The sequence below is a fragment of the Ammospiza nelsoni genome, chromosome 3 (genome assembly GCF_027579445.1).
Source record: "Ammospiza nelsoni isolate bAmmNel1 chromosome 3, bAmmNel1.pri, whole genome shotgun sequence".
Classification (NCBI taxonomy): Eukaryota; Metazoa; Chordata; class Aves; order Passeriformes; family Passerellidae; genus Ammospiza; species Ammospiza nelsoni.
The window spans coordinates 4429387-4442151 of record NC_080635.1 but is presented as its reverse complement, the minus strand read 5'-3'; the positions used below and the strand labels follow the sequence as shown (position 1 = coordinate 4442151).

The 12765-nt window shown below is 46.9% G+C and overlaps 1 protein-coding gene across 4 annotated transcripts in view; it reads right to left on the bottom strand.

Moving 5' to 3' along the window:
* RTN4 (reticulon 4) overlaps positions 1 to 12765 on the bottom strand; it is a 40434-nt gene that overhangs the window by 1320 nt on the left and 26349 nt on the right. For 3 of the 4 annotated variants that reach the window (XM_059467496.1, XM_059467497.1, XM_059467498.1), the window contains 5 exons: positions 8617 to 8824; positions 6710 to 6848; positions 1792 to 1861; positions 1103 to 1149; positions 169 to 227 (listed from right to left, as the gene is read on the bottom strand). In XM_059467496.1, the coding sequence (XP_059323479.1) occupies positions 169 to 227; positions 1103 to 1149; positions 1792 to 1861; positions 6710 to 6848; positions 8617 to 8824 (523 nt within the window). Of the gene's footprint in view, positions 1 to 168; positions 228 to 1102; positions 1150 to 1791; positions 1862 to 6709; positions 6849 to 8616; positions 8825 to 12023; positions 12235 to 12765 lie in introns of those variants that run through there. The other variant, XM_059467499.1, reaches the window with a different exon arrangement.

Sequence of the window (12765 nt, the reverse complement as noted above, 5' to 3'; positions counted from 1 at the left end):
ACAGCATCAGCAATACAGGAGCTCATTTCCTAACCAGTCCAGAGGCTGAGACCTTTTCCCTCCTTGGCCTGGCACACGGAAGAACACATTGGTCCTAGACAGGAGTGCCACATGTGCCAGGAACTGTTACCAGCACAAAGGAAAATAAATAAACCCAAACCAACTCACTTTGCCATGGCATCTTTGACATTCTTGTTCACAAGTCCCAGGTAATGGTCGATTTGGGCCTGGAATTGAAGCAGGAAGAAGTTACAGCCCAGCTTCTCCTCTGCAGCCTGGCTGAGTCCCACAAACTGTGGGTGCAGGGCTGGGCCCCACAGAACAGCAAAGCTGCTTAGCTGGGCCAGGCTGGGTAACCAGCTTAGGCTGCAGCCCAGCCAGGGGATTGAGCACTCGGGTTAAGCCCCCACACTCTGTCCCTGCTCCTGCCCTGGGGCTCCAGGGCCCTTTCCCTGTGGAGGAGGAGCCTGGGCAGGACCCCATGAGGCTCTGCCATCTGCTCCTGCCCCCACGGCTGCCCTGCTGTTGAAAGGGGAGACGAAGGGCTGAGCCAGAGCTGGCTGCCCCCTCCTGTGCAGTGACCTGCCCAAGACAGCCCTGGCCATAATTTAATCACAAGTATTTTATTTTGGCTCCTTCCTCCCTACTCCTTTTACAGGGGAGTCTCTCCCCAAGAGCAGCGCTGCATTGGGCCAAGCAGCTCCCACCTCTTGTTTTTGCCAGGGCTACAAATTCCACAGAGCTTTGGGAAACCAATCCTGAATACCAACCCCAAAAGGTACAGCAGGATTAACACACCCTCCCCAGTGCTGCTCCAGCCCTGACCAAAGCTGGACCAGCAGAAAAGGCCTCCAAGTTCATCAGGCCCTTTCCAGAATTGTTTGCTGGGGAAACCTCTTCTTCCACCAAGAAGGAAAAGGGAAAGCACACACAGTCTGAACGTCAAACTGAACAAGTGCTCCCTGGTCCTGGCTCCTGGGTAAAGGCCTGTTTCAAAGGCTTTAAATATTTCAGAAGACTGAAATTAATGTTAATTCCTTGTTTCTGGTTTTGCTTCAAGCTGATTTTATGAAACATTGAATGAATTCTATTAAACACTCACCTGATGTCTCTCATAAATAACAGGAACGCTGAAGAGCGAAATCAAAGCTGGAAAAGAGCACATCAAATGCATAAATATTGACAACAGGGATGGTGTTCAGGCAGAACAAGGACTGGTTTCCACACCTTGACATGTCTTACAAAAAGGTCCAAGCAAAATGAACAATTAAGCCCCATGCACCAATTGCTGGCCAGAAAATTCAATAATCCCTACTAAGGAGAGCCTGAGCTGTTCTCCAGATCTCACCATCAGTACAGTTAAGTCTGGTCACAGGAAAGATGGGGTCGTCATGCAAATTCTTCCCAAAGGCTGCTCAGGCATCACTTGGTTCTGACACCTGAAAGCCAGCCTGCTCTGGGATGTAAGAAATTAAATCCTGCAGTGGGACATGGCCACAGCAGATCCTGCACCTCCTTCCTCCTAAGTCCCAGCACAGCAATGACATTCAGGGCAGGCTAAGCCTGACAGGGACAGCACAACAAACCTGCCTATAAATAATGGAATGTCTGGAGATCAGCAATCTCAGGGAATTCAACAACAGAACTATCTGTTCTGCTGTATTATCAAAAAAAAAGAACTTAGAAGTGAAACATCCTAAGGCTACAGGATGAGCCCCCCAGTGACCAGACCCCACTGCCTCCCCAAGTTTATTGGGTGTGCCAGGTGTGTAACACAAGTCAAACACTTACCCAGGATCAGTAATGTCAGACCATTGAACAAGGCACCAACGTAAGTGAACACCCACATCAACACTGCAAACTGCAAGGGAAAAAGAGCCCATCAGCACCACTCTGTGCCCAGGACATCCCACTTGCTGCACACACAAATTCCCAACCAAACAGCCCCAAAGTGCTCTGCACTTCAGCCCTGTGCAGCTCCTGTAACCAGAGCTGCCTGATGAGAGGGCTCAAGGATGCAGTAATGGGATATGGGGCCTGCTGTGTGCAGTCACGGGGCTGAACTCAGCCCGAGTCAGCAGTGCCCAAGCACTGCCCTGTGCCCAAGCACTGCCCTGTGCCTGCCCTGGGCACTGCCAGCTCCATGGCAAACACACAGCTCCAGAGAGGGGACAGGCCAGGCTCAGAGAGGCCAAAGGGCTGCTGCATGACAGAGCCAGAGAGAAGGGAGGTCACACCCATGTGTGTCCCACCCAAGTGTCCACCCACCTGCCCAGCCATGCCCTGACACAGCAGGAAAAGCCTGTCTGGAAGGTAACGGGGTAGGGCTGGGCTTGATTTACCTTTTCTCCTTCAAAATACCCTAAGAAACTTTGGATGTTAAAAAGTTTAGTAACAAGAGGAGTGACAAGTGCTCCAACATGGAAGCTGGCTCCAGGTCAGAGCCAAGCTCAGAAGCAAAGCCATCCCCAAAGCCCCACACTGCCAGCACTGCTGGCTCCCCACCTCAGCCCCATTGTCCCTCCCTGCTGACAGCATTTGCGCAGCTCCTGGTGGGACACAGGCTCTGCTTCCCAGCTCCACACAAAGCTGTGCCCACACTCAGTGCCAGGTGGAGTGTCCCAGGCACACCTCTGACCTATAGCAGGGGGAGGGGACCCAGGGCTGCCAGCTCTATTTCGGGGTAGGATTCCTCCTGAGGAAAATCAGCCCTTTCTTCTAGAGTTGCAGGAGTGCTGAGGAGCTGAGCAGCAGCCAGGAGCAGCAGCTTCCCCAGAGTTTGTTCCTTGCTCTGCCCAGAGCAGAGACCCCCAGCCCTGTGAGCTCAGCACGTGGGGCTGTTTTCCAGCAGAACCCTGGACAGACACCATGAGAGGGCTGGCACTGGCACCAGGGAGGGCAGAGCTGGGCACAGTGACCAATCCAAGATGGAAACTCCCACCAGCAGGAGCTACACTTAAGGAAAGGATGGGCACAAAGTGCTGGCAAGGAAAACAAGGCATGCTGGTAGTGTGGGTGTGGGCCAGGACCCTGGAACTGGCCTGCAGCCAAGCTACTCTGAACTTCCATATCCCAACATCCAATTTTAGCTTATCAAAGGATGTAAAATATCCAAACCAAACAAAATCAACAGCCAGCCACAAGATAAGGGCATTGATAGCCAATACAAGTTTAATTCCATGAACTCTGCAACAAAATCAAACTGACTTCAAGAGCTTCACTCAAAACTGGTCTAAAACTCAGGTGCATTAACTGCAAGTGATGCAGTTCTTTATCTGCCAGCACTTCTGAGATGTGACACAGCAGCACCAGGGAGGAGCACAAAGGTAACCCTCAGAGAGGCTGTACCATTCCCAGCAGCTGAGGGACTCTGGCAAGTTTCTCAAGGATAATAAAGCAGATTTGCTGAACTCCCTCATGATTGATTCAAACCCTGGCCCAGTTGTGCCCTGCAATGCCAGGGTGAGCCTGGAGCTGATCTCTCTGCACCAGGCATTTTACTGGAGCAAACACTTCCATGTTGGAGCACCTGCACATCCACCAGAGAGGGAAGGAAGGCACCAGCCTGCACTGGGCAAAGAGCCCCTGATGGTTTACAGTGGTTCTCCTGCATCCCACCAGCCATCCCTGACCTGCTCCCCGTGGACACAATTGCTGAAGCTCAGCACATCCAGGCAGCTCAGCAGCCAGGACACAGCTGATGACTCTGCCCAGGGCAGAAATGGGAGTTTATGTAAGCACATAAACAAGACACAAATCAATCCCAAAGTCCAATAATTATCAGAACTATCAATTATTTGTTTTAGTAAGCATTAGATTTATGGTTCAAGACAGAGCAAAATCCAGGAGTTCACATTTGACTACACAAGCTGCTCTCCACCCAAAGTCTGCCCAGGGCAGCATCAGGGCAGAAGCAGGAACTGCTGCATGTGCAGGTTTGACTCCCTGCTCTTACAGTGGATGGGAGAGGGACTCTGATCCCACAGCTCCTCCCTCTGCACTCCTCTGACACTTCCAGCAGCTCTGCCAGGATTATCCAGCCTGGAGTCCATCTCAACCCCACATTTCCTTACTGGTCACTGTTTTCTTTTCCTTATAAACTGTGCAAACCCAGGGACCCTCACAGTCACAACAAAGCTTACCTGAAACACACCTCAGACACCTTTACAAACACAAAAAGCCTTCCCTGAAACACCTCTAAATAAAGCTCTTAGACAAGAAGAAGAGAGCAGAAGGCAGCCCAGGATCCAGGCTTGGTCCTTCCAAGGACCTGCACACCAGTGAAAGGCCTGGGGGCTGATGGACTGAAGCCACTTTTGCCAGCCAAAATGGGCAAATCCAGAAGTGCCCCATGCCCTGCTCTGCTACAGAATATTCAGAATACAGAGCTCTGTTCCCCAAAGCCTCAGCTGAGCAGGAGCAGCAGTGCCCAATGCCAGCACAGCCTTTACCAGACAAAATGCAGCTTCTCCTGGGGCTCTGGCAAGGGCTCCTCTGCAGTTACTCCTTAAGAGCTGTGAGGAATTTCTCCTTGTGCTGCATAAATATTTAGAGTCCATTTTAAGACTTCCCTGACTGAAGCATTGTTTAATAAAGAAGAAAAAAAATCTTAACAAGACAGATTTTACAGTCAGAACTATTACACACAATGAACTGACCTGCAGACATTTTCTACATTAGAGCTCTGTAGCTTGAATTATACATAAACATGTGGTTTCCCAGACTGAAGATGTTTAAACTACACAAGCCAAGATATTTTTATTTTTTAAACCAGGGCCATTATATTACATAAGACCCTGGAATCCCAATGTTCTCCTCGAGCACAAACTCTTCAAAATCAGTAACGTGTGCTTGTGAACTGTCCTGACATTCACTGGTTTCTGATAAAGGGTTCTTTCCAGCTACCATAAATTAGACTAATTAACCTACATAAAACATTTTAAATGTCAGAAGGAGAGAGGGGAAATGAATTAGTTCAGCTGAATAAACACATCTTTCCTATGGACTGTAGTATTTCAAGTGATTAGAGTGCCTTGCAGACATTCTGGCTGGAATTAATTCTGCTCCTAACATAATTCCTCCAGAAGGCCTTGTTTTCAGACCAGTGTTCTCTAGAACAGCAGCTGGCTTCTCTCTGCTTCCTCCTCCTTTACTGCAAGGGCTTGGGATCCCTGCACAAATGGTGTGAGAAATCTCCTAACTCAGAGCAAGGCAGGATCACAAAGGGCTTGATCAGAAACACAAGTGACCTTGTGATTCTGAGTTTTCCTGTGCTGTTGATCATCAGATCCAAACAGGACTTTGGCAGCAGCAACACTTTTTGATCATGTCTCAAAAAGCAGAATAGAAATGGTTGTACAGAAAAGAATGCACAACCAGCTCCTCAAAAGCCTTTTCCTGCAAAGCCCTTCAGGAGCAGGGAGATTACTGCACAACCCCTGTCTCCCTCCTGAGAAAAGAAACCTGTCCCAGGAGCAGCAGAGCCCCCTTTCACACCTCCTCCTGCTTCCAGAGGGAGCTGCCTCACTGCAGGAGCCTTGCAGGGCATCAGGTGCAGCTTTTCTGGCACACACTGTGTTTAACCTAGAGCACAATGAGAAACTGGATCTGCAAACTCTGGGTAAGATTCCAAGATCTGCCTGCAGGTTTCTATTGCACAGTTCCAAGAAAGGCTTGGACAGCCTGCCTGGTTTTCCCCAGTTTCACAAGGAACCCCTCCCCCAGCTCCACTACAATTCAAAGGACTTAGAAAAGCACTAAGTAAGGGGATTTACTGCAGGATAAATGCAAGTTTTTTCAAGAAGATTAAGCAAACTGAAAAAGAAGTAGACAACACACTGTACTAGGTAAAGGAAACACGAGTTTCAAAAACAAAGAAAGGCAATTAGAACTTGAAAGGAGAGAATACAATTCTCCCAGAACAAAACTGAAGAGTTTTCAGCCAATTCTTTTATTTTGGAGGGTTTTTTGGGGTGTTATGTTGGGTTTTTTATTTTCTTTTTTTGATTACTTTTTGTTAAATTTACTACTATTCTTCACAGTCAGTTGTGCTCTGCCACTCTCAGTAAATCCCATTAACTTCTACATGGATGGACTGTAGCTGTTACACAGCACTGCTCACATTGGGTAAATTTGCAATCCCCATTTCAGTAATTCCCATCACTAAAAACAGCAGCTTTCACTCCCAAATCCAGGGACTGGAACCAGTGTCCACCTTCCCAGTAACCCAAGGGCATCACTCAGTTCTCACCACTCCAGCAGAAAGTGGAAAAGGAATTCCTGTTTAAAGACAAGGAGCTGTGCACTAAACACAATCAGCAAACCAGCTCCAAAGCAGGCTGGGACAATCTAGGCCAGAGCCAGGTTTTCCAGAGGGACACGCACACACATATCAGTGACACATCCCAATGCCCACAGTGGAGCATGGCTTGTTTTTTTAGAAGATTCCTGCTGTGAGAGGCACCAGCAAGGAGCTGTACCAGGGAGCTGCAGCTCATTTCTGCTTTCCATGTAGATCAAGTTATCCTTTACAGCTACCCCACCACAGCAGCAGCACTCGATACCCAGCCCTGTGCTGAACACTTCCAAGAGCAAACTCAAACTCCACCTGGTTATTTACTCAAGCAGAGGCAGTGTTCATCCTGCAAGGAGCAGAATGCAGGCTGTGCCAGCTGGGGCAGCAGCAGTGCCCTCACAGAGGCACACTCACCTTGAGGGAATCCACCAGGTCATCGACGAGGAAGAGGCGCCGCAGCTCGCGGACGGTGCCGTTGACGTGGCCCAGCACGACGTTGCTGTACTTCTGGATGAGCTCCTCCGACACGGCCACATCCGAGTCCAGGTAAGCCCTGCAGGACACAGCCAGCAAACCTCAGGGTGAAATGCTGCAAACCTGCTCTGAGTGTTAGATAGAACCTCCTTTTTGTGCTGTGGAGAAACAAACTTCACAGTGTGGGGAATGCTGAAAGGACAAACAGAACTAACCTAGGTTATTCTTAGCCAGCCAGTTTTTTCTCACTGCTATTTACTCAGTCACCTGCACCAGGCAAAAAAGGGGCAGGATAAAACAAGGGGGAAAAAATCCTACAAAAGCAACGTTTCCATTTCTGGAAGGCCCTTGTGGAAATAGCATCAAGCTGTAACGCACTATAGCACAGCAAAATGAGCTGAATTTCTCATTTGCTAGAAATCATTCTTACAGCTAGTGAGAGCAGTTCTTTTACATAAAAGATATAAATCCCTATCTGGTTATATGTTCTTTCCACTCCACTGTTACTTATCTGCAGTTGCAGTGGCTGTGGCAATTTGGAGTCTTTAAACAAAGTATAATTTATTTATCTGATGTGCACGCTGCAGGCAGAAGGAGCAGTGCAGCACATCTGTAAAATGGAGCTCATTTCACACTTGTTAAACTTTTGTTTAGGGGATTCTGCTTTGGGGATTTTTTTAATATGAAAATTACACAATGCTCCCATGTATGTCATTTAAGGCAAAGCTAAACATGACCTTGTGGCAAGTCCAAGACAAATGAAAATACTTCATATGGTAACTGCAGCAAGTGGCCATTTCAAGGCTACATTCTGCCATCCACCCTTGGCTTCCATCTGCTCACCCTCCCCAGCTCATCCACAGGATACTCAGCATCTGCATCAAAAACCCAATTCTTCTCACAGGATTTTTCAAGTAAAAATATCCTTCTTGTGGAGAAGCTATACAGAAAAAATTAAGCAACCAGGTATGCTGGATGAGAATGTCTGGAAGCTACTTAGGAATATCAGTATTTTTAGAAAAAAAATGCAGAAAGAGCATAGGTAGAACAAGTTCTGCTTGTTCTTGCTAAGAAAAAAGCTTGAAATTGTTGTTTAGATAATGAGAAGCAAGCAAGATTTCAGCTGGGAATATTCACCCAAATGGGAGAGTGTTTTTCCCCAGAATTTTGTCCCCCAGACTGGCTTGCACTGGAAAAGGAGCCACTGCACATGGTCTGGGAGGAATGGAGGGAAGCCTGCATTTTGCTTTGCCTTACAGAAGATGGGAACACTATCAAATTAATAAAAGGGCTGTAGATAGAGGGGAAAACAGGACTTTCTGAAGACTGCAAGGGGAGACTGAGCCACTTCACTCGTTAATAACAGGGAGAAGCAAGGCTGGGCAGAGTGGGACAGGGCTGCCAGGGAAACAAGAAACACACACTCCCACAAGTCCTCCAACACAGATTAATAAAGTTTAACTCCTCTTAGAAGGCAGCTCTGCAGCAGTGGGTACCTGGACCCTGTCACTGACCTGGCAACTGGGGAGCACAGCTACAAACTAAACCAAACATTTTAAAGTCTTGAAAGTTTCAAAAATATTAAAGTAGCCTCTTGTCATGCTTTAAACCCTGCTACATTTATTCTGATTTTTCCATCCCTTGTACCAAGGCCTGACTCCATTTTCTGTATCTACTGTATGACTCCTGAGAAAATCTGAAAGTGGGGAACACATTTTTCAGTGCAGAGTCTATTTTTGTTATTATGCAATATCTTAACAGCACGTGTCACCCACTGCTTCTGGCAGCACCAACACTGCTGCTCTCCCACACAACCCAATTGTGCTTAATGAAAAGAAAGATCTCACCTGAAGGGGTGGCCCTCATCAGACTTCTGGATGGCCTGGATGACTCCCTTGTATATCCTAAAGCTGATGGTGACAGAGAGCAGGGCCAGGGCGATGTAGGCTGTGACGCTGACGATGCTGAACACTGTCAATGAGAGCAGCAGGAACAGGCTGGCTCCAAACACCACCCCGGTCTTCTTGATGTCTCGCCAGTAAAGGAGGTCAACAACTGCAATTTAAAAGAGGTAAGAAATTAGAACAAGGCTCCTTTGGCATTCATATCAAGGCAGTAATTTTTCATGATTCACTCGACTGCTGAGAGTCGCCAAGAGTGGAGCTTGCAAACCCCTGTCAAACCAGAGCTGAAACCACAACCAGAACTAAGTCATTTAGTACTGGTCAGGTCTGGACCTCAGATTATTGGGACTACTGCTATTAGGATTACCCAGATGCAATTGTTTAAATTTTAAAACAATGATGCCCTTAAGCAATGTCAGAATTCATCTCTTCAGCTGCTGTGCTGTGTTCTGCACCAGAACCACAGTTTGTGCTTCATTTCCTCTCATTGTCGGGCATTTTGTGGAGGTCACTCCCTGGAGAGATTGATTCCAATTCCCTCTGAGGACAGATAACAAGACACCAACAGATCTCTAAACCATTAGATCTTTCCAAGCCTGGTAGAGGCAAAGGCACAGCTCAAAGACTCATTAACAGTTCATTTTGTTTTCTTTTGATGGAAGCATTCCCATGGGAGTTTATAATGTTGTTATGGGTGACAGACTGAGCCATCAAGAGGGAATACTCTCCCTGAAATGTCAATCCAGGCTAAATCTGCTGTGCTCCAATGCAGAAGACTTCATTTGCAAACCAAGTTTAGTTTTCCCTAAGTGACCCTCATTAGAGAACACAATATTGTGCCATTTTTAGCATCACTGTTCAGAGCAAAGTACACCCTTGCACAAGGGATAGGTAATGGCTCAACACACTGCAGCTCTGTTTGTTAACAGCAATAACCCAGTGCACACAGAGCTCAAGATGAATTACAGAAATGTATTACTATTGCAATGCACATTTAGCAATCCTGCCTCATCCTAAACATCACCAAATTAACTGTAAAACAGTTAACCACCAAAATTAACTGTAAAACAGTTAATCACAGCTTGGAACAGATCATTTGGATGACTGTAAAAACATTTAAAAAAATAGAATTTGTCTATTGTTTCTTGCAGGATGAAAACAGAGTCATGCTCCAACATCCAACACCTGGTAGCCTCTGTAGGGCAAAGTCTGTGTAACCCTTTTGTAGGTACAACGTGCCAAAGCCCCTGGGGCTGGGGTGTGTTTTCCCAGACATTCAAGAGCTGAATTCTTTCCAATTATTCCAACATGGAAAGATGAAAACCATGGCCAGAAACTTAAACCCACCCTAATGCAAAGTATCTAACCTCAATATTTAATTCCCATTTCAGCAGAAGTTCCCTGCAGCCCCACAGCCAGAGCCAGGCTCCAGCTGCACCAGCACCTTCAGTTTATCACAGAGCAGAAGCGCTGTGGAAAGAACAGCCTCACCCCTGCAGCACCATCCATCCCACTCCTTCCTTCCAGCCTGGCAGCCTGTGCCGTGCCAAAGCCATCCCAGCAGGCAGGAGGCAGCCAGATCAGGGCCTGGCGCTGCCACCATGTGACTGCACAAACATATGGGGGCAGAGATAGAGCAGCACTGCCTGAGGCAACGCTCCTGCTCTCCCAGTCCAAACTCCTCCTGCCACTGCAGCCCAGGCTCCAAGCAACACGACCTTTCCTCAATATTTGTAAAAACCAAACAAATAACATCAACTAATTGTAGATCTGTTGTTGTGTGGGTTGCAATCCCAAAACTTAACTTTTTGTTTCGGTTTTTCCTTTGCTTCCAGACACAAAAGAATCTATTGTGTCACTGCGCACCTTGCATTAAACATCAACAAAATGGTGTGATTGACCCAAGAATCCTTGTAAACCTGCAAACCTAAACTAAGCTAAACCTGGGTGAGATCTTCACAACCAGTCTGGCCAAAACCAGTGGATTTTGTGCTCTTAAATCGTGTCAGGAATCTTTAAAAAAAAAAATAAACCTTTCTTTTTTTTTGAGAATTTGCTGCAAGTACTAAAACTGTGTTTATTTTTAAATGCTGCAATTTGAGCATCCATGCACTCGAATGTGGTGCTGCCCCTGTATCAGGTGACACATCCAGTATGTGCCCTGCTCCTCTGCCTGCAGACAGCTTTACTTGTGTAAACGAGCTGCTCCGTCCCCTCTGCACAGCTTTAAAGCTGTGGGTTCTTCATAGGAAATCACTTATTCCATGCATTAATGCATTATCCCAGCTATAAGGAATGTATAGAGAGTAATTCATCTATGTGACAGTTCCAGAATGCCAGAAACAAAGGTGCATTGCTGGAATTAAAGCACACAGCAAAAGCCAAATGGCCTTTAGCGACCCATCAAGTCTTTTGTTCTCGGTAATCAATAAGAAAAATCCCCACACCAGGAGCTCCCGGACCAGTTAAGCTGCTCATAAAACATTTTTCCTTATTTCATCTCCACTCCTTTTGGAGAAGGACCAAACGAGCGGAGGTTTAATGACATATGGATCTGGTATCATCGTAAATTCCTCAAAGGAAATTCGATGTTTAAGTCACTGAAAAACTGCTTTGTAATTCTGCAGTCCAAGAAAGCAGATGAAGCCACTCATCTGTATTCTCTAATTGATCAGAAACAAGTTATTTGCATTTATTTTGAAAGGAAAAGATTCAAAGCATTATTAGAAGCAGCTTTCTGGTTTTAAATTAACACCCAAGATATTCACAGACTAAAAATAAAACCAGAAACACAGAAAACCCAAACCCATTTTCAGCAACAGCCTTGCAACATCTTTCCTTATGGAAACAGTTCTGAGTTGCATTTTACACAATATGAAGTATAATAAAATAAATAATATTAATGCACGTCTTGCAGGCCTATTCTAAAACAAGAACAGCTGCCTACATTTGGTAAGCACGAACTGTCACTTGGCACGTCTAAAAATAGTCCTGTACCATCCGTGCCTTACATGCACAACTCATCCAGTTACATTTTGCTTTTAAAGCAAATGCTACGATAGCTTTGGCGCTGTATTTTTTAAAGTCTTTTCCTTTCAGATATTTAACTTAAAACTGAGCAAGTCATATCGGGTTTTAATGCCAAAAACAAGCGGTTTGATATATTCAACCTGATAATCCTCTTTTTAAAAACCCCTGAACCAAGCAACCCTGTCTTTTTTTTTTTTTTTTTTTTTTTGGGGGGGGGGTTCTTTCGGGTTTTGTTTTTTTAAGGAAGAGCAATTAAAAGCGAGACCCACGAGCGAGCCGAGCTCGCGTGTAGCACAGAAAAGCAGGAAAAAGGAACTAACCCGTTTTGGCATCCATCTTGAGCGTGCAGCGAGCACCCAGCCCTGGCACGGCTCCGCTCCCGGCGCTTTCCACTTCCTGCGAGGGCGCTGCGAGGTCGGAGCTACGCAACCTCCGCCCGCTGCCATCGCCAATGGCCGGCAGCGCCCGAGCCCCGGGAGTGCGGCTGCACAATGAACACCCGACAGCTCCCCTGCAGCCGGCATTGACAGCCCGACACACCCCGCTTCAGCGCCAAAGAAAGCGGCTTGTGTCAAAGGGATGGGGAGAAAAAAACACCATGCGATTTACAGGCGTTGTTCCACTGGAGCCTTTCTGTGACGCCAGAGGTAGGAACGGATCCTTTATGTTCTCCCAGTAACAGCGAGGGGCGCAGGGAGGAGCCTTTCGTGGCTCAGTTTAGCGTTGTGCCAATGGAGAAATGGGACACAGCGCTGAGAACAGGCAGCTTTCAGCACAATGTCCCATCTGTCACCGAGCAGGAAAAGCTGCGGGGCAGAAAATCCACGACCACAAATTGCTCAGAGAGGCCTTTTCCACTTCCATATTCACACAGGATGTGATCTTCAAGGTTTCCACTGATCTCTGTGCAGAGAATCCCAGTGCTGACCCCACACAGCCCAAGCCCCAGGAGAAGCCATCAACCATCCATCCATCCAGTGGTTGGTGTGTCCAGCACCACCACAGCCTGGGGTGTGATATTTTCAAGGCTTCCTGCATCAGAATGATTATTCCAAATCCTGG